Source organism: Mustela nigripes, chromosome 4, assembly GCF_022355385.1.
Source record: "Mustela nigripes isolate SB6536 chromosome 4, MUSNIG.SB6536, whole genome shotgun sequence".
NCBI lineage: Eukaryota > Metazoa > Chordata > Mammalia > Carnivora > Mustelidae > Mustela > Mustela nigripes.
The window spans coordinates 101,070,151-101,094,297 of record NC_081560.1 but is presented as its reverse complement, the minus strand read 5'-3'; the positions used below and the strand labels follow the sequence as shown (position 1 = coordinate 101,094,297).

The 24,147-nt window shown below is 49.8% G+C and overlaps 1 protein-coding gene across 1 annotated transcript in view; it reads right to left on the bottom strand.

Annotated features, from left to right (window-relative positions):
- Window positions 1–24,147, bottom strand: part of EGFR (epidermal growth factor receptor) — a 202,670-nt gene that overhangs the window by 11,600 nt on the left and 166,923 nt on the right. The window contains exons 16-22 of the mRNA XM_059397207.1: window positions 23,370–23,408; window positions 20,722–20,863; window positions 19,762–19,884; window positions 18,978–19,076; window positions 13,119–13,304; window positions 3,613–3,768; window positions 2,618–2,693 (exon numbers count right to left, since the gene is read on the bottom strand). Coding sequence (XP_059253190.1) covers window positions 2,618–2,693; window positions 3,613–3,768; window positions 13,119–13,304; window positions 18,978–19,076; window positions 19,762–19,884; window positions 20,722–20,863; window positions 23,370–23,408 — 821 coding nt within the window. The remainder of the gene's footprint in view (window positions 1–2,617; window positions 2,694–3,612; window positions 3,769–13,118; window positions 13,305–18,977; window positions 19,077–19,761; window positions 19,885–20,721; window positions 20,864–23,369; window positions 23,409–24,147) is intronic.

Sequence of the window (24,147 nt, the reverse complement as noted above, 5' to 3'; positions counted from 1 at the left end):
TAGACTTGGTGTTTTTCCAGATCATCCCTGAGTTCTAATGATTCTTCCCTTTCTATGCCTTCCTTGTTGGGATTCTCTGCTCTAGAAATCCCCACCATGAAGGTGCCCTGGGGCGACTCGAGAGGTGACCCCAGTGGGATTGAGCCTGGGTCCCCAGACTACACAGGAAGGGACCAGACACGGGATCCTGCCAGTTTCCTGATCTCCAGCTGGTCTAATGACCCATTTTCTTTAGAGCTGGCCTCTAGATACATAGTCCCACAGGTCGGCCTGGATTATCCAGAGGCCATCCCAGAGCTGAATGGCCTGAATACAGAGTGTGCAACTTTGAAGAATGAAGCAAAGTCATGGTCCAAGGGCAAGAACGTAGATGCTCCTGTCCCTCCTCACCACAGCGTCAACACGGACTTGATGAAAAAATAAAATCTCATTTCCAGATCCACGAACTCAATTCATCCTAACGAGGTTTAAACATTATGTTAAACACGTACGATGCTTTCCTGTGGGACAGCAGGCTCTCCAGGTTTGGGGACAAATGGTAAGAGAGAAAGTGGTGTGCATAGCTGGTGGTGGCTTTTGAGAGGACCTGGAACGAGGCAGGCATTCTCTCTCTTTCCACCTCCTAAGTGGAATGCATACGGACCTAATTTATTAAAATATTCTGTCTTGACTGGAGACTAGGGAGTGGAGTAATAGGATTTTTTTTTAAAGCTATTTATTTATTTATTTATTTGAGAGAGAGCATTGGGCATGCACAAGTGAGCAGGGGGTAGGGCAGAGGGAGAGACTCTCTCTCAGCAGACTCTGCGCTAAGGGCGGAGCCTGACGCGGGGCTCGGTCTCACGACCTGAGCCGGAATCAAGAGTGGGGCGCTTTAACTGACTGAGCCACCCAGATGCCCCAATAGGATTTGTTTTTTTAAGCTAGAACTTCAGGTCTGTGGTTTAACAATTGTACTTACTGCCAGGGACAGCAGATTATAATCAGCGAAAACACGATTTCCACCGAAATGAAAAACACACAATCGCTAGAGGGATGCTCACTTTCTGACACTGCTTGTAGTCATCCAAAGGCAGGAAGTCGCAGAATTTAAGAGAGTTCTCATTTACTCAACAAATGAGGACCCAGTCCAGACAGGAGGTGGGTAGGCCCACGCCGGTTGCTGCACGGAGGGCGAGGAGGGAAATGCAGACTCGTGTGGAAAGGCCGAAGGAGCCAGGCCACTCAGGAGCTCGGGTTTTATTTGGAACATACGCAGAAAACCAAAGAAGGCTATTAAGCAGACAATTAAAAGTCTCCTTTGGTTTAAAACTATTTTTTTTATCTGTTGTCTGGAGAACAGATGAATGTGTGCAGAACGAGGAGAGAGAAGACCCGTCAGGAACCTGAGGGAAGGAGGTGACAGCAGAGAGGCCTCTGGACGGGACTTGGGAGCGGAAAAGTAGCATTTTCCCCCATCCCTCTTGGGGAGCAGACACACTGTGAAAATGACTAAACACCAAGGCATCAGAATAGCCTTAGGTCCTGATCTAGTTCATTGGTTGCAGGCAGCTCTGCTCACAGGTACGTGTAAAAATTCACCTGTTCAGCGAGAAAGATCTCTGTTTTTATAAAGCCTGCATCCTACCAGAAGAGACAAAGATTCATGAAATTGAAATATATTTAGGATATCAGGAAGTTAATAATGCTATGAAGGAAAAAAAAAAACTAAGTAGATGATGTCCTGAATGATTTGTTTTTTTTTTTGTGATAACAACTGGATTCCTCTTGGAAATCTGCCTCAATGCTACTCTCCCCAAACACCCATTTCTGCGGAGATGGGGTGGCCCCTCCCCGTCTTCCCTGTGGCTTGAGTAGTGGGGATAGATAAATGCATCAGATGAGCTATTTTGCAGGCTTCCAGCAGACTGCTGGACTTGTGACAGTGGGTTAGTGACACTTTCTTCAATGGTGAGGCCCTTGTAGGCTCAAGACATCCTTTGTGCAAAGGCAATGAGGCAAGAACAGGACAGGCGTGTTGGGGAGGAGGGGCACAGGCCTGGGCAAGGCCAGAGTGGGATTTGAAGGGGGAAACAGAGAATCCGTCCTGAGGAGATGTCATCCCTAGAGCTGCAAGCAATCACTATTTTGCTCTATCTTTTCCCCCACAGACATCTCCCAGTGCACTCCTGTCAAGCCCTTCTCTCCGACACACAAAGACTTCCATTCACTGCATGAAACAGTGGCCACTGAGTTAGTCCATCACACAACCTCATGCTTCTCCCCGGAAAACCCCATTTGTCATCACCCTTTGGTTCACTTCGAATCCATGACAAGAGGTCAAGTTTGGTTTGATGCTGCAGGTCTACGCATTTCCTTAGTCCAAGCTCTCTCTCCCTCTGTTAACCCGCTCTCGACAAGTTCGCTGATCTCTCCAGTGACACGGAGTGCGCTAGTTAGACCACCCAATTTCCTTTGTCCTGTTTTCTTAGTAGAATAGACAGTGACTACTACGCTATTATTAGTTCCTGTCTTGGAAGAAAGTATTTGGATGACAGAGCATAGAATGTCAATCAAGAAACAATTCAAGCCGGCTTCTGCTCAGTACACATTTATTAGCATCAAGATTTTGACTCACCGTAGCTCCACACATCACTTTGGTGGGTATAAATTCGGTGTAAAATTGATTCCAAAGCCATCCACTTGATAGGCACCTTGGAATGATGAGAGAGGAAGGAATAAGATAAGCTTTAGCTTCCCTCTGTTGCAAAAAATTAAATCACGTTGAAACAAATTACAAGCAACAAATGTGGGAAAGCCAGGACACCCCACCTTGATACCCCAGGATGAGTGCCCCCTCCTAGGAGGAGGAGCAAGTTTTTAAGCTGGTAGAAAACAGGGCTGTTCTGTTCAGCCCCAGGTGTTGTTTCATGAAGGCCTTGGCTGAGGACCTTTGGTCTGTGGGCTGTTCTGGTGAAATGGGTGCACATGCCGGGGGCTGGGGTTTCTGGTGGTGTGCGGTGGTCCCAGCCAGCCCTCGATTATGGGTGTTTGCAGAGACCAGCTGCTTGGAGCCATCCAGGTCAGAGTGAAACTTAAAAGGGGTACAGTGGATTCAGAGCTACTGGAGGGTTTAGCATGGGGACTTGCACCTCCCCCCATGCTGGGAGAGAGTCCCCTGGAGGACCACCAAGCCTGTCTGGGAGGAGGGAGTGTAGGGAGGCTCCCCAGGGAGCCTTCACAGCTCTAGGAACGGCATGGGGAGTTTTCCATATTTCTGAGATGTTCTCAGTAGCTGTATGCCACCAAATGAGCTGTGATATTTCCCAACTGCTCTTCTGAAGGGATGGGCGCAGAGACCCAACCTTGGATAATGGTCACCCAAAGATGGAGCTGAGCTTGTGTTTATTGGCTTTGGCCTCTGAACGCAATAGAAACATTTGTTTTCACTCTCCCTGCAAATCCTGCTCTTAGAGCAGCCCCTCTGGTCTGTACTTCCAGAATAGGACCCTGGCTCGACTCAGGTATCCATGGCTGCTGCCGTGACCTCACCCAGAACGTTCTGAGAACATCCCCTCCATTGGTCAGTCTGCTGGCGAGTGAATGCTCGCTGATCTACAAGCCGCGTCTTACCTTGCCTCCTTCCGCATGGTATTCTTTCTCCTCGGCACCAAGCAGCTTGGCCAGCCCAAAATCTGTGATCTTGACGTGCTGTGGGGTCTTCACCAGGACATTTCTGGCTGCCAGGTCACGGTGCACCAAGCGCCGGTCCTCTAGGTAGTTCATGCCCTGCAACACGGGGCCATGCAGTGAGGGAATGCCTGGCTTAGCAGACTGCCCCGGGGAGCACAGAGCGGGGTTTCAGCACGGATGGCAGGGTTCTGCTCTGCAGAAAGCGGGCGTCCATGCACAGGGCTCTGACGTCCTGTTCCCCATAGACTCAGAGCTTTCCGAACCGGGGGCTGTGTCTGTCCCCGTCTCTGTGCTTTGCCTGATGGACACAGTCCCTTGCACCTTGCAAACACTAGTAACTACCAACTGAGTAGATGCAAAGACAAATTAAGGAGGATATCATGAGCTGCTAACTTGCTAACTTTCCTCCAGCCAGTAACTTGTTTTAAACCCAGATGAACCAAGTATTAGAGGGTAGTGACGGAGCAAGAGCTCTGCTGTCGGGCTGAGACCTGGCTGGGAGCTTGCCTGGAACCTGGCAACCATGCCGCTGCCTGGGGTTGCGCTCCCTACACACAGCTGACCTGGAAAGCAGGGAAGGTAAAGCCGCTTCCCAGGCTGCGGCACAGCCCGGCTTCTCAAGGCTGGGAAGCCTTGCACCCCTCATGCTCTCCCACACTATCCGCTGTGATTTGCTACCAATGGATGACTTTTTTTTTCCAGTTTTATTTCCTCGTTTTTTAAATTGAAATCACATGGACGTTGAATTAGCTTTGACAGATGGCACTTCCCCCCATCCTCCCCCGACCGCCGACCCTAACCCTGTCCTTATCAGAATCACAGCTGAGAGAAAGACCGGCACGTGAATTCCCAGAATTATTCCCCCTCAAGTCCAGTCCTTGCCCACAGCCTTCTTGGTGGCTGTCATAAGCTCTTTGGGCTGGCAGGCGGGGGTCACTACCAGCCTCGACTCTTCCTTGCTCTGTGCCTGCCTCCTTCAGCCAAACTCCCTGGGACCCTATCAAGCTCCAACCGCTGACATGAGCTTGGCAGCTCCCGCCCCGTGCAGGGCCAGCCTGGCAGGCGGGAGATGCCGTAAGCCCTGCAGATATCTTATGTTTGTGCCACATTCTCTGCTATTACTCACGAATGTGGCTCGCTCTCTCTGGCCAGGGGTGTGGACCCCGTTTCCAACCTCCCTTATGGCTGACACTCACCAGCTCTCCAGCAAAGACAGCCCAGAAAAGCTTACTGAAGTGCATGCAATGCAAATGAACGGGCTTCACCCACATGGTTTGGTTTTAGTCTCTAACTTTCTCGAGAGCTGCGGTGGACTCTCCTTGGGAGCGCAACAGCGGGGAGAACCCGTCGCTAGGGATGGAGTCCCCAGTTTCCTGGCAAATTCTCTGCTTCCTTTGGCAATAGATAGTATGTGAAAATTCTTCGTGAGGTGAAATTAAAACTTTTTTCTTTCTGGAGCAGAACGAACTCTCCTAGGAAACTAGGATCTTAGGAAGATGCGACCAGGAATTAGCCTTTGGGGGTCATTTTTGAGGACTCTCATTTTTCTTTCTTTGGAAAAAGATGATTAATTCCCATGTGTCCCTTCTCCCTCGTATGATCTAGAAAGTTCTGAATGTTTAAGATGCTGTTGGATTTAAGTGCTCCCCTCCTCAGATGCAGCAAATTAAGGTTAACGGGGCTCGTGTCTACGCAGGAGGAAACCAGCAGGTTCTCTCTGGCACAGCACTTCCAAATTAGGGATTATTATTTAGGAATGGCATGTGGGGAGCAAGAGGGAAGGAGCAGAAGCTGAGAAAACTCCTCCACCCAGAGGACTGACTTACTACTCCGTGTCACCTCTCCCCACGATGCTGGGTGCCCCATTCAATCAGATTCCATTTCTCCTTTGGTTCTGGGACCCTGCTCTTACAAAAAAGCAAGGCCTCTCTCTTTTACATATGGTGTGCTCTGCCCCATTCAGAAAGGGTTAATTGGGCTTGGCCTCTTTCCTGGTTCGCGAACATGTGCACTGCCGCCTGTATTAGCTCACTTCTCTCTCTCCTTCCTCCTCTCTCTCGCCGGGTTTTTTCTTGTTCCTTTCACCCAGTGTTGCTGGCACTGCTTCTGCAGACACTTCCCGAAGACCTCCTCAGGGCTAGATCTGTGTAGGCGTGGCACGGCCGTGTCAGAATGATCATATGTCAGTGCTGGACACACAGCAAGCAGCCAGTCCAATCTTGCCCTGTCCCTCTCGCTTTATTTCAAATACGTGTTTTCTGAGTTCCTCCGAGCCACCCAGGGTGGACAAGGGGTACTTCAGAGGGAACCACCAGCTTCCTTTCGCTACCATCTCAAACTTCTCATTCTGCCTCTTTGAATGCCCCACAGTCTGGCCACCTATTCACCAAGGTTGCTGCAAAATGAACGAACGGAAGAATCAATGAGTGATAATAGCAGCTGACAGTTTGGAGCAATGACGATGTGTGGGTGTTTCCAACCCATCTTCCAAGAAGCCTGCTCTGGGGCTGGAGTGCTGTTACCCCAGGACCACCCCGAGAACTGCCCCAGCGGGTCCAGAGTCCTGTTGGACCAAGTGTGCTGGGTCCCCAAGACCACTGCTGGGACTCGGTCCTAATTTCCTGCTGGGGCCTTCAAGTGAAACTTGCCTGCCAGCCCAGAGGCTGCTTGAGATGTCAAAGAAACTCCAAATAAACAAAGAACACAGCCACCCAGCCCCTTGGCCCCATGCCGCAGAGTAAGTCCACGTTGTTGTGCAAACCTAATAAACTGACCTGAGCCCCTGCCCCCCTGTCCCCCCCCCCCCCTTGGGTCTGCAAAGGACCAGAACAGCTTTACTAAATCGTGCTGTTTCCGGAGAATATCCATCTTCAGGGAGGGCTTGGGAAAGAGCCCTTTTGGCCTTCCGGAGCCCCCCAGCCAATCAGTCAGAGGGGTCTACATTAGACATCCCAGGCGGCCAGATGAGGCTCAATTGAACTCAGATAAAACTCTATTTATCAGTCTCTGTCCCAGACCCCGGAGATGAGGCGGTTTAAAAGGCCATCTCCGTGCCCAGAGAAGTTATATTTTAACCAGTCAGCATAGATAAGAGCCCTGATAAGAGCCCCTTTAAACAGGAAGCGGCATCCGCAGGGGGCCTGGTGGGGGCGCTGGGGAAGCTCCTTCCTGATTCCTCTCTGATGTCCTCACTTTAATTGAAATCAACGTATTTATTTGCATTAATTACTACAGGACGGCTAGGATGAATTCTGAAATACCAAGGTTAGAAGGGGGTGTGAAGAGCCCCGCTGGAATCTCAAAGCACCAAGGAGAAGCCCGGGGGTATGGCTCACATGGATTTCAAGATTTTTCTGGCACTGACACCTACAGCCGAAGGAAGAACTGGGGGTGGTTGGGTTGGACATTTACAGACGTTTCCGGAGGGCTGCAGCATCCCACAACTCTTGGGGGGAGTCCAGAGGGAGAAACTGGAATGGAATCCGTCTCTGTTCTGGTTCATAAACTGCCACGGGGAGAAGCTGGGGGAGCACAGACTTCGTGAGGACAGAAACGGGACACAGCAGGAAGTGGAGAGGCTGGCAGATGGTTTTGGCCGAGTTCCATCAACAGTATGTCTCACCCACCCCTGGGCCCCTGCCCTCAGAAGAGGTAGAAAAGGGTCAGAATTTCCTACCCCAGACGAAGTCATATGGCACCAACATTGTACTGTGGCAGGGACGGGGGGACAGCCAGGCTTACTGGCCCACGGTTTCTGCCCTGAGTCATGCTGGCAAGTGCGAGAGCACGGACTTGGGAGCCTGGCTGCGTGGGGTCCAGTCCTGATGTTGCTATGTACTAGCTCAAGACCTTGGCAAGCTACTTAGACAGCCCCATGCCTCAGTTTCCCTGCATGTAAAGCGGCCTAATCTGACAGTTAAGTTAAGCCATGCAGAACACGGGATGGTGCCCGGCGAGAGTCCTCCGCCGGGGCTAGAGTTGTCACGGTTTTCTCCTAGATGCCAAGTACCCCGTCTTTTCTCTACGCATGTGTTGTGAGCCTCAGTTAGGTCACTGTAATAGTCTGTGTAGCTTACAGTTTCCCGGAGTCTAATCCTGCATCAGCTCCTGAGAAGCCTTTGCTTGTGAGATGAAGCTGTCTTCTTATGCGGGCACAAAGGGCCCCTCGGGGTGTCGGCTGTCGTCCCCGGCTTGGCACTGGCGCCCGTTCCTCTCTGCAGCAGCCCTTAACATCTCTCAGCCTCGGAGCCCCTGTGTGTTCTCAACGCCGGGCAATGTCCTGTCCCAGTGTGTGCATCTCCCGCACGTCTCCAGCACAGAACTCTGGAGGCTAAGAGACAGGCTGGCTTGCCTGCCCACCTCCTCCTCCCCCAGCCCTCGCCCCGCTATCCCCCCCAGTACCTGGGGCCCGGCTGACAGACTGAGCTCCCCTAGCTGGTCCCCGCCCACCCCAGCCCTGCCCTGTGCCCTTCAGGGCAGCCTGTGCCAGTGTGGTCCTGCACGCTCCCAGCTCTCCTGCTCTGACAACCCATTCCCTACAGCACTGCTAGCTCTGTACGGATCTCTTTCCCTCTCTGGTGTGTAAGTTGGGGAGAAAAGAAATTTTGTTTTATTTATTTATCTACAGCACCTGATTCCTAACACTGGCAGATAAATGCCCAAGAAATTAATAAGTGAAATATTTATAAAAGCTGGTATTTTAATACTTTTTTTTTTTTTTTTTTTTGGAGAGAGAGAGAGAGGAAGAGAGAGCACAGGTAGTGGGAAAGAGGGAAATGGAGAAGCAGGCTTCCCTCTGAGCTGGGAGCCCGACATGGGGCTTGATCCCAGGACCTGGAGATCAAGACCTGAGCCAGAGGCAGACGTTTCACCATCTGAGCCACCCAGGTGCTCTGATACTTTAACATAATGATAACTTCTGGCTTTTTAATGACAAACTGCAAAGTGATCATTTAGGCTGATTATATTCACCTGTAATCTTTAGAGGACCATTTAAGAATAAATTTAAAAAAATAGTCCAAATTAGGGAAATGTCTGGTAACAGGATGATGCTGGGCTCTGTCCTGACCAGCCTTATTGGCTGAAGTTTATAGAGCTGTGTGCTTCCGGGGGAATCAGCTCCAGTGGAGTCCTCCTTCCTGAATCAGTGCCCTCCCTTGGGCTGCACCTCGACCCTCCCCTTGATGAGTCCTGACCTATAGCCTAGAAGGAGCGAGCCTGAGTGGGGAAGGCCAGAGCCCACATGGGAGCAGGACGTTGTGCACAGAGGTGTGAGTGTGTCCTTGCCGCCACAGCCTGGTTGGACTGACGGACTGCAGCCCCTTTTTGAGTTCCTTTTCGGGCATGATTCTCCGTCTCTCACACCCCTGCTTGTCTCTTAGGACCACAGTACAGTGTGTCGACACGGGTTTCACGACAGGGCACCCAGAACGGAAGACAGGCGGCCCGGACCGTTCTGGCTACATCCGGGGACAATGATCCCCTTCTTGCCCCCGACTCAGACATGATAACCTACAAACAGCTCAGCTCGCCCCGTCTCCTCCCCTTTTAACTGCTCCCATGCCCTGACCGTTCTGACAAATGCTTCTGACAAATGCGAGGCCAGTGAAAACACCTGAGGCTTTTTCAAATGAACCTAGACCAAACTAAGTAATCCCACATGCTTAAAAAAACAAATCCTTTGAACCAACTTTTTAAGTTTGCTCTATTCAAACTGTATCGTGTAGATCGACTTAAACACAGTTTGGTGCCTGTACAGTTGTGGTCAGAGGATGAGGCCCCACAGCATGTCTGAGAGCCTCTCTCTCCCCAAATCTCTCCAGGGCCTGCTCTCGAGGATCCTCAACTTCTGGCAATTACCCAAAACCCCCAATTCTGTGAGATCTTAATCTGGGTTAAGTGCTAAGCAAGCTCTTTTGTCCCAGAGGTTTGGGAAATGTCAGATTAATCCATCCAGAGAGTTTCGTAGTAACATGCACTGTGGTGGATGCTCTAAGGGGAAGAAACTCGCACAACAGCAGCGTTTTCCAAGCGACAGGATGATAAGACGATAGGATCTTCCAGATTAGAACATTTTATGACATTACGGTGCCATCTGATATCGTTGGGGGCTTACTGGCCGACTTATGTAGCCAGAAAAGAGTGGATATGCTTTCTGAAGCAACCAAGTCCCAGCATGCAGGGGCCGCCCAGGGCCCCGTGAGCCAGGAGCTCAGGAAGCAACGATCTTTCTGCCAGGGGAGCAGGGGTGTCTCCACGAGCTCCTGCGGCCAGAGAACGGAATCTGTTTCCAGCATGTTGGACGAGAGGGCGTGGCTCTCTTCTGCTCTCCGTCCCATCCGGACTTCCTTCTTAGCCTACTCACTTGGCTTTGCTTTCCCTTTTGCCCAGGTGCTAGAATGTGTCCTATTAGCAGATCAGGCAGGGCAACAAGCTTGCCTAATAGTGGCTGGCTCTCCGTCCACATTTAGAAAACGTCACAGGAGAGTCCATGCCTTTGTGAATCAAGGTAGTTCATTTATAAGTCAATAAATTTCACTTTGAAAATGCCAGGAGTGAGAATGGCCTCTGTCGTCCCCTGGAATCGTAAGCACAGGTCCCTGCTGAACAGAACTCGCTGAGGCTATGTACCCCAAGGAGTGTCACCTTCGTGGAGCTATGGACTGACATGACATAATGAGAGAAGAAGTGCTAGCTCACCCTGCCGGCACCCTCTGGGGAACTGGACCGTGGAATCAGGCAGAAGCTGGCCGCAGGTATGCGGAGCCCTGGAAGCCTGGCCCACGGTAGGGACGGGCCAGGACACCCCCCCCCCCCTTTTTTTTTTAAAGATTTTATTTGACAGAGAGAGATCACATAGGCAGAGAGGCAGGCAGAGAGAGAGTTGAGAAGCAGGCTCCCTGCTGAACAGAGAGCCCGATGTGGGGCTCGATCCCAGGACCCTGAGATCATGACCTAAGCCAAAGGCAGAGGCTTTAACCCACTGAGCCACCCAGGTGCCCCCAGGGCACCCTTCTTACAGAGCTCACCGTCCAGCTGCGGTAGGTGGGCACAAACTCAAGTGGGCCAGTAAATAAGCCAGATCTTCCCAGGTAGCAATTTGTGATAAAAAGAAAAGCAGGGGGCGCCTGTGTGGCTCAGTTGGTTTAAATGTCAGCATTTGGCTGGGGTCATGATCCTGAGGTCCTGGGATGGAGTCCCCACATCGGGAGGGACTGAGCAGGGCGCTTGCTTCTCCCTCTCACTTGTGTTCTTGCTCACCCTGCTCTCTCTTGCACTCAAATAAATAAAAAGTCCTAAAAAAAAAAAAAAAAGCAAACAAAGCAAAGTAACATTGTCTGCATGGACGAGGGCATATTCTCTGTTTCTTGCCATAGATAATCAGGGAAGAAAGCTAAGGAAGGACTTCTGGGCTCAGGCATCCGTGTATGAGTAGATCCTCAGAAGTAATGCTGTATTCGGGAAAGCCTGCGAGGAGCTGACCATCACCTCCTCCAGATCCACCACTGTCCTGCACTGAATAGGGCCCTAAGTGTCTGGTTGATCAGAAACCTCAGAAAGTGACCTTGTTTGGACACAGGGTGTTGCAGATGGCATCAGGCAAAGGTCCTGGATGGACGCACCCTACAGGATGCCTGGGATGCTCAGTGGGTTAAGCCTCTGTCTTCAGCTCAGGTCATGATCCCAAGGTCCTGGGATCGAACCCCGCGCTGGGCTCTCTCAGCCTGCTTCCCCCTCTCCCTCTGCCTGCCTCTATGCCTCCTTGTGATCTCTCTTTCTCTCTCTCTGTCAAATAAATAAAATATTTAAAAATATATATATGTGTATATGTATGTGTATATATACATATATATGTTGAAAAAAAAAAAAAGAAAGAAAGCATCCTGCACTTAGGGATGACTGGTGTCTTTTAAGAGAAAGGAAAACGCGATTTAGACTCAGACACAGGGAACAGCTGTGTGAAGACCGTGAGCGTGGGAGGACCTGGAGCCGAGCCTTCGGAGGGGCCAGGCCCAGCCCCACCTTGACTTTGGACTGGCCTCCAGAACCGTGAGTGGATACCTCTCTGTTATGGTCAGCCACCACGAATCTGTGGTAATTCGTGGCAGCCTTAGGAGCCTAATCCAGTCACACATAGAAATAATGAACATTTCTCATGAAGTCACAGCACTGGAAGCGCACACCCTCTTCCAGGACCCCTGCCTACTACCGACAAATACGTCCTCGACCCTGTGACCCCGTGATGGCTGTGAGAAGGACGAGAACACATGGTGGTGGTCGGACCAGGGGCCAGGAGTCTCCAGGGGCTACAGCGGAGAAATCGACAGTAGATGGCGCAGGAATAAACTGACTAGCACTATGACCAGGGGAGGGACGGGCAGTCAGGACCCAGACAAGGCCTGGTGGAAGTCGGGCTTTCTGACTCTGGGGCCTTGGCACACCCCTCCACACCCTGCTCCACGGTGGAGCGAACCAAGGAGCCATGAGAGACACGCTCAGAAAGGGGCCTGTCCACAAGTCCCCTGCATTTGACTGGGTAAAAGAGTGGCAGGAGAAAAGCAAGAATGTAGCATTTGGGTTGCAAGTAATGGGTGCAGCACTGGGATCAAGAGGGAGAAGTTAGAGATTAAAGTAAGAGCTCCTTGGGAGGCCATGGGAATGGCGAAGTACCCAGCACGTGTCCTTAGCACGCAGGTGGGGTCCCTGGTCCGCAGGCTCGTTCTCAGCTGTCCCTCGCACTAGAACGAGGCTGTTAACAGGGACAGGGAGTCGCACGAGAGGAATCCCAGCACAGCAGACTCATCTGTTTCCCTACTAGTGCTCCTCCAACCTGCACAGCAGATCTCACGCCTGCACCTGCCCTGCCTGCACAGCCCCCTGTCCTCTGGGGCTGCCCAGCCCAGCCCCAGCCTCCTTACTTGCCTTGATAGCAAGTCCTGATGGGGCAGAAGCCACAGCTGCCCCTACTACAAATCACCCTAACATTCAACACAAAGAACACCCGGGAAGTAACACTAGCCTCACACCACACCAAGCACCTAATAAAGCCAATGGTGTGTAAATGGAGCTGAATAATTAGATTTCCCCCATGCAGCGGGACAGGACCTGATTGGATGCAAAACACAATTCATTTGACTGGGTCCCAAACAAAATGCCTGTGGTGTGTGTGGGTACACACTGACACACACACATACTCAGGATTGAGTTATCCCAGGATGGGGAGCCTGTTGATTTTCAGGATGTCTTGATTCCGCCCGCTGCTGCTTTTCTTCACAGCTCTCACTAACGAGCGTAGCATCCCAGGGGAATGGGGGGTGGCAGTGGGGGGGTGGGGGGCAGCCGGCTGAGGCTGCTGCACCTGCTGTTAGTGGGAATTTCTGCTCTACTCTCAGAGCCGGGTGCCTGCTCTGTGCACACTGCTCTGGGCAGGGCCCCCCTCGACTTACCTTTGCAATCTGCACACACCAGTTGAGCAGGTACTGGGAGCCGATGTTGTCCTTGTGCTCGCGGACGTAGTCCAGGAGGCAGCCAAAGGGCATGAGCTGTGTGATCAGCTGGACTGTGGAGGTGAGGCAGATGCCCAGGAGGCGGCAGACATGTGGATTGTCCACACTGGCCATCACGTAGGCTTCCTGTGGGGAGGAGCAGAGAGCAGAACGTTAGAAGGGCTCTGCACCGTGGCTGAAGGGAGAGGAAGGCAGACCCCTTTCCAGGTTTAAAAACATTTATAAAAAAGCAAAGCGCAAGTATGATTTTGAGTTCCAAAATGTGTACCGGGGGAGGACAGGGTGTCCCATGAAACAGTGCAATGGACATTTACGCCGGGACTGTCATTTTGTGGCACAGCACACCCTCTGAGCGCGATGCAAGGACTTGCCTGGACAGAGAGACCCAGGCTGTGTGCCCTAGTGGCAAAATATTGAACAAAAATGGGACCTGATGTCTCTGGATATGAGCGCGGCTGGTGCCTGCGTTGGTGAGGACTCTGTCGCAGTTTAAGAAGTCAGCACCTGCAAAAATCCACGTTTGGGTCCCTAAGGCTCGACTTTCCCACTGGACTGAAACACACACGCAGAGGTAGGGCCGCAGGAAAGCTCCCGGCCGGCCGGGGTCATTGGAACCAGACTTCGCTTCCCACCAGGGCTGGAGACGCCCCTCCAGTGGGCCTGTTTCAGGCTTTGAACTGGACAGAGGGCAGCACTTAACGGGAGTCCCAGCCTCTGCCGGCAGCTGAGGATTCATTTCCGGACAGAGGTGGTCTGTGTTGCCCTCTGCCTCAGTCTCGAGATGGGAAACCACGCTACTCTGCGAGGTGCCCCACTCATTCGACTGGCTGCCAAAGCAGGAGCCTTTGTGGACCCAGATCCATGCCTGTGGGCTTTATGTGAACCCTCCTCCTAGTCTTGGGCAGAGGAAGGGCAAGTGTGCACGCAGCAAGGGCCCTCCTCTCTCCCATCAGACCGAGAATTAGGGGACCCTCGCTTTCCTCCCATAAATTCTCCCTTTCAAACACAAAAGGTGGTGACCTTGAATTCAGCTGTGAAAGGGACCACATGGCCAGTCAGAGGGAGCTCTGAGGTTCCTTTTTGTATTTCCAGACTGCCGTGGGTGGGGTGTGGACTTGGGGACGCGGAGTGGCTGGGATGAGAGCACTGAGGTGACCGAGGAGAAGACAGAGTGGGGCTAGGGGTGGAGGCACAGACACGGATTCCTAAACCCAAGCCAGACCACACCTTGTTTCTTGCCTTAAGCCCTCCTCCGGCCTCACAGTTCCTGGGCAGCCCCATGCCTAGCACAGCTGACCCTCCTCCAGAAACCACCCCCTTCCCACCCCCCCTAGCTCTCTCAAACCTCCTTCAGGCCCTCGCCCCTAAGAGGGCCTTTGCCTGGAATGCCCTTCCACCTCCGCTTTCCTTGTCTGATGACTCCTCCTCAGCCTCCGCCTCCTCCTCCAAGGGGCCTTCCTGATTCCCAGGTCTTAACCTCTCCTGGCATCTTGTCATTTTTTTCCTTGGCCGGGAACTTGCTCAAATGCAAATTCTTGGGCCCCACCCAGGCCTACCTTGTGAGAGGCAAGGAGGTGGAGCCCAGCCCAGCCCAGCCTCCCTTTGAACAAAACCTCCAGGGGGTTCTGAGGGGTTTGGAGCTCTCTCCATAATCTGCACTTGAATACTTGTGTGATTTTGTAAAATGTCCTCCCTCCCCACTGAGCTCCTTGCTGGAAGGACTGCATTCTCAGCTCCCAGCATTTCCTCAGTGCTTTTTGGCACTCTCTTTTGCTGGCAAACAAACACTGCTATTTACTGCCTCAGTATCCCCTATATGTTCCTGCTGCCTGGGCAAGTCAAGTGAGTACCTCGGCCCCACGTCTTTCCTCTTTTGTCTTTGCAGAGGTACCGAACACTTAGGCATAGAAGAGCCTCCAAAATGTCAGGTCTGGACTACGCTGCAGTCACACAAAGCCAGAAATTTAAAGCAAGCCAGAGACGACACACTTCCATTAACAACAACAGAAGTTCCCGTAGCTTTTAATGTTCGCTGTCTGGAAGTTTCCTGAGTGGTTCGGCCCTCTCCTTGCAAGTTGGGCCGGCCTTTCTTCTTCTGTACTGTAAACATCATATCACAAAATCAGAGAGCAGACATGTGATTCTGAAAGACCTGCAAACATCAGGGCTGTTGATAAAAAGTAGGAAAGCCCTATGTGCTTATAAAAAGTATGGAAAGCCCCATACGTGCATTTCTTCTGAGGCCCAGTGACGTGAATGGCTAACCAGAGACACTCTGTGTCAGATCTGGGGCCCCAGGTGGGTCTCCCCACAAGGGCGACACCCTCTGCAAGCCCCCTCATCATCCCACGGGTCCTGTGGCCTCCCGTGGTGCCCCGCTCAGTGCTCCACTGACCGGGCTACCAGAGAGCTCGGGACCTCCCTACACACACAGCACATACACAAACGTTTGCATTCTTTTTCCACTGCCTGCCCTAAATTTAAACTGGAAAGTCTATGGAAAAATTAATAGGCCATGCGATTGCCAGAAAAGCACAAATCACGTCTCTCCCCCAAGTCTGGGAAACCGTACAACCATAACACCAAAGAAATTCTCTGGCCACTCCTATTTTCTCAAGATCTGGTTGGGATTTGGATACATATTGTATTCATTTTGGAGGAGAGAAAAATCTGCAAACCAGAGCAAGTTTGAGCAGACCATCTGTTGCGGGGCTGTGAGGAGCTGACCTGGACCTGGGCATCGGGGAATAGAGCACCGGGCGTGGGTGTCGGGCCACACAGAGGCTGGAGCTGGGCCAGATCCCCATCCTCTTAAAATCTGATAGAGCCGCAGAACGAGGTCATCACTTCCGCCCCACCCCCAAGGACAATGGAGACGCTGTTCGTCGTATGTCCTGTTTGGTGCGCTGCAGAAGTTAAAGCGAGCTTTGTTCTTAGCTGTTTATCTTGGAATCTCAAAGGTGTACTGTGGCTCGTAGCAAGAATGCTTGGTATTCTATAACAATCTCTGACCTGGGCGCTCCGGCCAGGCGCCCCTGTTCAGAGACCCCAAGGCTGATGTCTCAGTCACATGGCTCGGAGGCTCTGTGACCTTGAAAGTCTATGACTTTGTCCCCGTTGCCAAGATGATCTTCGGTGCCTGCCTTCTTGCTGGTCTCCCTCCTCTGTGAACTACTTTAGGTTGAGAATGGGGGGGGGGGGGAGGACTCCTCTAGATTTTCCACTCCTTCAGGGGAGGCATATGCTTAGCTTTTGGAATGAAGAGAAAGGATCCCTACATCTTTGAAATTGTACCAATTAGCTAAGCCTCAGGCCGCGGCTTAAACTAGAGGCTGCCCGATGGGCATGCCGGACTTCGGGGCCTGATCCCCGAACAGGAATCAGAGTATCAAGAATTTGGGGAGCAGAACCATTTACAAGGGAGTGTGAGCATCTCAATGGACGCATGCAGCCTGATGGGCTGTCCGGTCTCAGAATTCACCTGCTCCTTGGCTCACTGCTGAAACCGGCCTTGGATGTGACGTGCTGGGCACTAGGTGTTATACACAATGGATGAATTCTTGAACACTACATCTACGTGGGCTAATTGCATTTAAATTAAAAAAAGAAAAAAAGAAACTGGCCTTGGACTCACTGGCTTTTGCTTCCTAAATGTAGCAGACTCTCCCTGCCCCTCCTTTCCTTCAGGGGCTCCCCATGGCCCAGGCATCATGCTGCACTGATGGGACTCCTGAGTTCTGGGCACACTGAGCTTCAGGAAAAGCAAATGACAAGGCGTCCAGCCCGTCACCCAGGAACTGCAACAGCTGTGATGTGAAACCAGAATGAAGGCGGGAATAAAATAATGGAGGGAGAGAAGAAGCAGTTCTCACTGCGGTCAAGTATATGAGAAGTACAAGAGAGGAGATCGTAAGAGTTCTCACAGCAGGGAGACACTTCTTTTCTTCCTTTGCTTTTTCTTTTTACTGGATTTACAGGCAGTGAAGGATGCCAGCAATGTGTACCCCAGTCACTCCCGTGTAAGTCAAGCCATCCTGCTGTATTAATTCAGCTTACACTGTGCTGTGTGTCTGTTACATCCCAGGAACACTGGGGGTGGGGACCCCAAAACAAAACAAAACTTTTCCAAAAATTGGAGACAGAAGAGAGCCGGAGAGAGACGAAACAAGAGGAAAAGAGGGACTCCCTTTTTAGACTTCTCAGTGTTTATCTCCCCCACCCTGTACCTCACAAAAGCAGGTCTCCCCCAGTTTTTGGGGTCTGGGAGGTCCTTGGCAGTGAAAACTACTTCCCTCCCAGAGCAGAGCCATTGTCCTCAAAGGCGACCCTTACTCTGTGTCGCAAATATTGCTGAAACCCACACCTCAGCGTTGTTCTGTGAGCTTTCTTAGAAAGTCTTGAATAAAGAAGAATGAATTAAGGAAGCAAATTTGGCAAAAAAATATTTTCTGTTTAACAGTATAGGTGAGGCAGCTCTAGGTTCTAGCTGAAGAGACATCCCAAATGTATCTCTCGTGGTTACGCTGACATGAGTTGATGTAAAGCTAACAGGACTGCACGTGAACTTGTAAGCCATTAAAAAGAAAGATAATTTCGCTTGATAAGTATCTCCAGTTGGCTGTTGCCTTGTACTAATATGTCATCTTTCCCTGAGAAGCGTGCCAGAGTGGGGGTCTCCCCATAATAGTAAAGGAAAGAAGCCTGTGGGAAGAATTTGGAGTCTAGAGTGGTCATGTCACTGGGAAGTTCACTGTGTCGAAACACAGTTTTCTAAAAGGCCTTGTTTGGTATATAATGTGTGGGTTAGAAGTGAGAGTGGGGAATATTACATTTGGCTCTTGTCCTTCCTAACTACAGGACAACTAAATTCTCTAGATTTCTGAGGTGGCCATTTTGTTTTTTCTGACTCTGTTTCCCTAACCTCCCGCTAAGCCTCCCTCCCTTCTCTTTCTCTGGCTCTGCCTTGGGACGAGAGCAAATGTTTGGCATGTCCCACCATACTCAAAGGCTAACAGTGTTAACAACAAGACCCCATCTGTCCAGTGGATTTTCCTGAGTATCCCTTAAAAGCGGGCTCTCCCACATTGCATGGTGGCCCCTCTTTTGGACAACCTCTGTTTAAGAGGATGTAGCCCCTTTATTGGCTAGTGAGGGTTCAGAAAAGGTGAAGTTCAGTGGGATTCAAAGTAAAGAAATGAAAATAATCTTGTGGAACATTCCTAAGTCTTACTCTAGAAACTAAAAAAGGACACCAGAAATAACATACACATTATTTGGGGGCAAGTACGGAAGATGGGCAACTGTTTCTGGAGTTTATGAAGCATCATACTGTAATCCCAGGCACCTTTAAAAAAGCCATTTCAAAGATAACCTGGTGGAGCCAAATGGAAATGCGTTTTGAAGGCAGAAATAGCCATGGGCTGGAATCCTACGCCAACCACGTAAACGTGAGCAACCTTCTTAACGCTACAGGCTGGTCAGGAGGGTTCACTGTGAGTGTGTGTGCAAAGCAACTAGTCCTGAGACTGGCCCTTGCTGGACATTCAACGACTATGAGTTTCTATCATTTTGGGAGAGAAAGAGAGAGCAGAATTGAAGATGTGACTCTTCTCTTCAGAAGAAACCCTGAGAGGGAATTACACCAACGGCAGCTAGAAAGAAAAAAAACATGAAAAGTGAACAGCTAAAATGCGATGATGAAAAGAAGTCTAAAATGGGACAGTGAGCTGTTAGATACCAGAAAATGTGGCTTCTGACGTCCAGGCCTGTGGAAAACTAGAGAGCAAAGGAGAAACTTACATCAAGAATTTCCTTGTTGGCTTTCGGAGATGTGGCTTCTCTTAATTCCTTGATGGCCACGGGAATTTTAACCTTCTCACCTTCTGGGATCCAGAGTCCCTGAGATGAGGAGGGAGAAAAGACATTAACTGGCAATTGTCATACTATGCAATATGCTGACTCGTGAGACAGACAGACTTTACCAGTGACCCTGTCCCAAAGGGCGAGGGACCTTAAGCACAGCTCTGTATTCCGAGGCCATCAGAGCTGGGAGCCATGACATCTCAGCAGCTCTCCTGCTATCACGTTCCATGAATCAGAGTCATTAGTTTAAAAAAAAAAAAAAACAAACCCTAAGCATGTGTCAGTTACACCACCAGTGTGGATCATTTTGTCCAGAATTCTGAGATACTGGGTGTCGGGCTCACTGAAATCAGACCTGATGTAATAGGATCCAGAAAAAACAAATTAAGAGGAGCTGTTTTGACTTGGACTTCATTTGGACACTGTCACAGAGTGACAGACAGCCCTTCTTCAGACTCCCTCTCTGCCACCCACCCCTTTACAAAGTCACCACTATCATCCCTGGAAACTTTTGATGACTGTATAAGGGTCCCACAGGACCATTTAATTTGTCACCATGGTTATACAAGATTTCCTTTTGAGAACCTGGAGAAGACATTGGAATGTCCAAACCATGAGCAACACAAAAGTAGATAAAGTTGATACACAGAAGACAGCCCAGGACTCTGGATTTGCACATCAACCCACATCCCCAGAAGTCTTGGCGTCCTGGTGGCCTCACCTTGTACACCGTGCCAAATGCTCCAGAGCCCAGCACCTTGATCTTTTTGAATTCTGTTTCCTTTAAGATCCTCAAGAGAGCTTGGTTGGGAGCTTCTCCGCTGGGCGTAAGAGGCTCAACAAGCTGTGAGAGATAAGGAAGAAAAGCCGCTGGTCAATGCTCCGGCCTGTGTGGAAGCAGGCGTTGGCCAAGCCCAGACACAGCCATGCGTGGATGTGCTTCAGCCCAAAGAACCTGCCACACTCACTCGAAAGAAGAAATGCACACCTTCTCAAAGAACTTCACGAAAGGTATGTTGACAAAGGGACTCCCTGGTACAGGAATCCTTGAACAGAACAGCTCCATTTCAACAAATACGATTTCTACTTCCAATTAGCTGGATTGAGAGAATTTTGGTGAGGAAACCTTTCAGAGGGTTGGTCATTTTGGTAGCCTGTTGGGCATCCTAACACGCAAATGCCTTTATGGTATGAGCTGCTGTGGTTCTCTCCTCCCAGGGACTCTGGCTTCTGACACTCTGCAGGATGAGGATGCCAGCTGAGGACCCATTCACATTGTCACATACAGAGCTGAAAAGGCAACAGCACTGTGTAGACAATGGGATTTTCCACAGTTAGCTTCTCAACCATGTGCCTTCCCAGGAACCAACACCTATGCACAAGCCTTTCCGTACACATATATGCGTGTTGTATTTACACAGGACTCCCCACAGATTGGTAGCTATGTTGTGAGACTTAATTCATTCCAGAGCTGTACCCAAATGGGACTAATTGTTTATAATGGGACATTCAGAGATTCTTTCTGGTTTTTCCACCATCAGAAATAAAACATAATAATACAAACATATACTTAAAATACAAAATCTTGAAGGGCAAGACATGGCAGGAGAGCCCTTGTTTCTGTCCAGGAAGCTGGGATAGGGGCATGGGCAGGACATGCCGGGCCTGGGCACCCACTCACCTCTCTTTCTTGCAGCAGTCTACGAAGGGTTCGCTTCCGGACAATATGGCGCCGGCGCAAAAAGAGGCCCACCCCGAGGGCCACCATCACCACCAAGAAAAGGCCGCCCACAATCCCAATGGCAATGGGTGGGATCTTGTTCCTGGAATGAGAGGGAGACATGGCAAAGTGAGGCCTGTGGACAGATTTCATTACATTGACATTTTTTTTCTTTAAGATTTTATTTATTTATTTGTCAGAGAGAGGAGCGAGAGTGAGCACAAGCAGACAAAGTGGCAGGCAGAGGCAGAGGGAGAAGCAGGCTCCCTGCCGAGCAAGGCGCCCGATATGGGACTGGGATCATGACCTGAGCCGAAGGCAGAGGCTTAACCAACTGAGCCACCCAGGTGTCCCATTACATTGGCATTTTATGATTTCCTACATTTTTTGACACTTTGACATCAATCAACATCATCTCAGAAAGTAGGTACCATGTGGCTTCTAAACAGAGGAAAGAACATCAAGAGTTTCTAGGGTAGTGTTTCCACCTTCTTGAGCATTAGAAGGTCCTCCCTCCCAGCTTTTTTACATTTTTTTAAATTTAGGTATCCTTCGGACATCTCCATATGACAACTGTATTTTAATCTACTGATTAAGAATCTACAAAATTCAAAAAGTAACTCAGACTCCCATAATGCTTTTCATATGAATCTGCATTTACCCCCAGAATCTCTCCATTCATCTGAACTAGAAGGCCACTGCATAAAACATGCATTGTCTCCTGGCTTGCCTGGGTGAAGGCACCCTTTCCATAACGTTCAGCCTCTTTGAAGGGTCCTTGGCTTTCAAGATGGGACCACAGCCCTGTGGAATGCTTTATGAATAAGCATGGGGGAGGTTATAAAGTGATAGGCTTTAACCATAAAAAGCACGATCGTCATAAATCAGTGATGTCACCGTGTATCAGCAAACCACTTTACAGCACTCCTTTTTCCCACTATGGGTGTGCTCGATTTCAGGGATGGCAAAAACCTCCAACAGAAGTTCTGGAGTTCACTGGGGGAAAAGAGCTATCTGGATTTGTGGATTCTGAATTTAGAATCTTTATAAAATTATTATTCTTAAGTATCTATCCCCTTTGAGCTTCTGGCAAGCTTCATATTTTCTGGAAGAAATGTTAATGAATATCAAAGATTAATTAGCATCATTAGCACATAACTATCCCAGCATCCTTACAAATTTCTTGTCAGTGGGTCAAAGGTGCTCCATGAAAATGGTATCTACAACACTTTCTCCTTAGTGAATGCAAAACTTGTCTCCTGCATTATGCCATCTCCTCAATTAATGCAGTTTGCATTAATGAGTTTTTACTATATTGAAAGGAACACTAAAATGATACAAAGAATAATTACAGAGTACGCATGGGTTCCGTGGGGAGCTATAGTAAGGGTAAGTGAATAAGAAGAGAAGAAAAAGTAGAGTCTATATAACAATGAATGGTCACAGACTAGTTTCAAGGTGGGGCTTTGATGAAAAACCTCATTATGAATGTACTGATTATAGTGTGAAGATAGGACAAATTTTGCTGATGTAGGCTCAGCAAAGAGGAAAGGATGAAAGGAAATCTTTATCTCTGAGAAACTGCCTTACTCGTCTTTCATGTTTCACTTGATAGTAGGTAGGATTTATTATCATGGCTAAATCTGGGGCAGAAGAGTCAGCCAACACGGAAGCCAGGTTGTTGAAGAAGGGACTGTGTAGACATTACTAGAAATGGAAGAGATGCCTGGAAATTCGGTTAGTGTTGGGTTATGTCAGGAATGGCAAAGAGGTGCCTTGTGCCTAATTCCGATTCCTTGCTTGACATTGTTAATTGATAATACCACATACTCTTTCCTGATGAGTCTGACCAGGAATTCCCAGTTCTGCTTTTCTTAGTACAGCATTTCAAGCAATGATGGCCAATGAATCAGAATTGAAATGCTAAAGGAAGTCACTGTTTAGAATAGGTTAGTTGGGGAGAAAAATGACCTCACGCTGGAGCTCTTTCATCAAACTTGAAGGTCTGAGATGCGGTCCACTGGGTCAGCAAGGGCGAAAAGAAGAGAAGCTAGGAGAAAGATCTGAGGAAGCTGGTGTGACCACGGAAGTCAGAAATAGGCTCCATGTGAAGAGAAGCACTGGGCACTGAGTGCTAGTGCCACACAGAGCCAGGTCCCACTGCTCATACCCTGTGTCCCCTCCCCCGAACACACTAACAAAGTAGGCAGGGGAGAGGTGGGGGGAATCCGCAGGGTGGTCTCAGCCAGGGATGCTGTGCTGGCCCAGAGAAGAACCTGTCAATGCAGAAGGCGATCAGAAATGCGGGAAAGTAGGGCACCAGGGTGGCTCAGTGGGTTAAAGCCCCTGCCTTTGGCTCAGGTCATGATCCCAGGGTCCTGGGATCGAGCCCCACATGGGGCTCTCTGCTCAGCGGGGAGCCTGCTTCCCTTCCTCTCTCTCTGCCTGCTGCTCTGCCTACTTGTGATCTCTGTCTGCCAAATAAATAAATAAAATCTTAAAAAGAAAAGAAAAGAAGAGAAAAGAAAAGTGTGGGAAAGTATTGTCTCTGCCCACACAGTCTTTGGACATTTCTGAGAAGGTCCGCTGGACACCGTTATGACACTTACCCTTCTATCGTACAGCCTTCAAGACCTGGCCCGTCACAGCTGTAGGAATGGAGAGAAGAACACACATTTGAATCACTCTGCTTCTTCAGTATTTTGTCTGAGGGTTTTTTTTTTTTCCCCCCTTTGGATATTTTATTTATTTGAGAGAGAGTGGAGAGAGAGAGCGAGAAAGAGAAAGCATGAGCAGGGGGGAGGGACAGAGGGAGGAGAAGCATGTAGGTCTCGATCCCAGGATGCTGGGATCATGACCCCAGTTTAAGGCAGATGCTTAGCTGACTGAGCCACCCAGGCGGCTCTTAGAGAGTTTTTAATTAAGTCACAAGGCAACACGTTTAAATTACTCTCCAATCATTAAGATCACCAGCAATCCCCATTTTGTGGCTGTGGTTAATCTACTTTGCATTGTTTCATTTATTCATTCTCCCAGCAAGTATTTCTGAGTGTGTACTCTGTGACAGGGACTGTTCCAGCATTGAGCCAAGGGGACAGTTTCTGGCCTTTGCTATTAAGATGTTTTGATGTACACCTCGTGATATAGGTATAGTTGTCTCACGTCAGGCTCTGGGATGTCCATATGGGCTGGGGAGTAGAGGGCCCAAGACTAGAGCCAAACTGATCAAGGAGCAGGTAGGGAGGAACAGATGAGGGAAGACAAGTCTCGGTGGCAGGGAAATGACAGTGATGATTTCAGACCCAGAAAGCCAGGGGTGAGGGGAGGAGCTGGCTTCATTCCCTCCGAAACAACCGAAATGTGTTACATGCATCAGAGTCAGCCCTG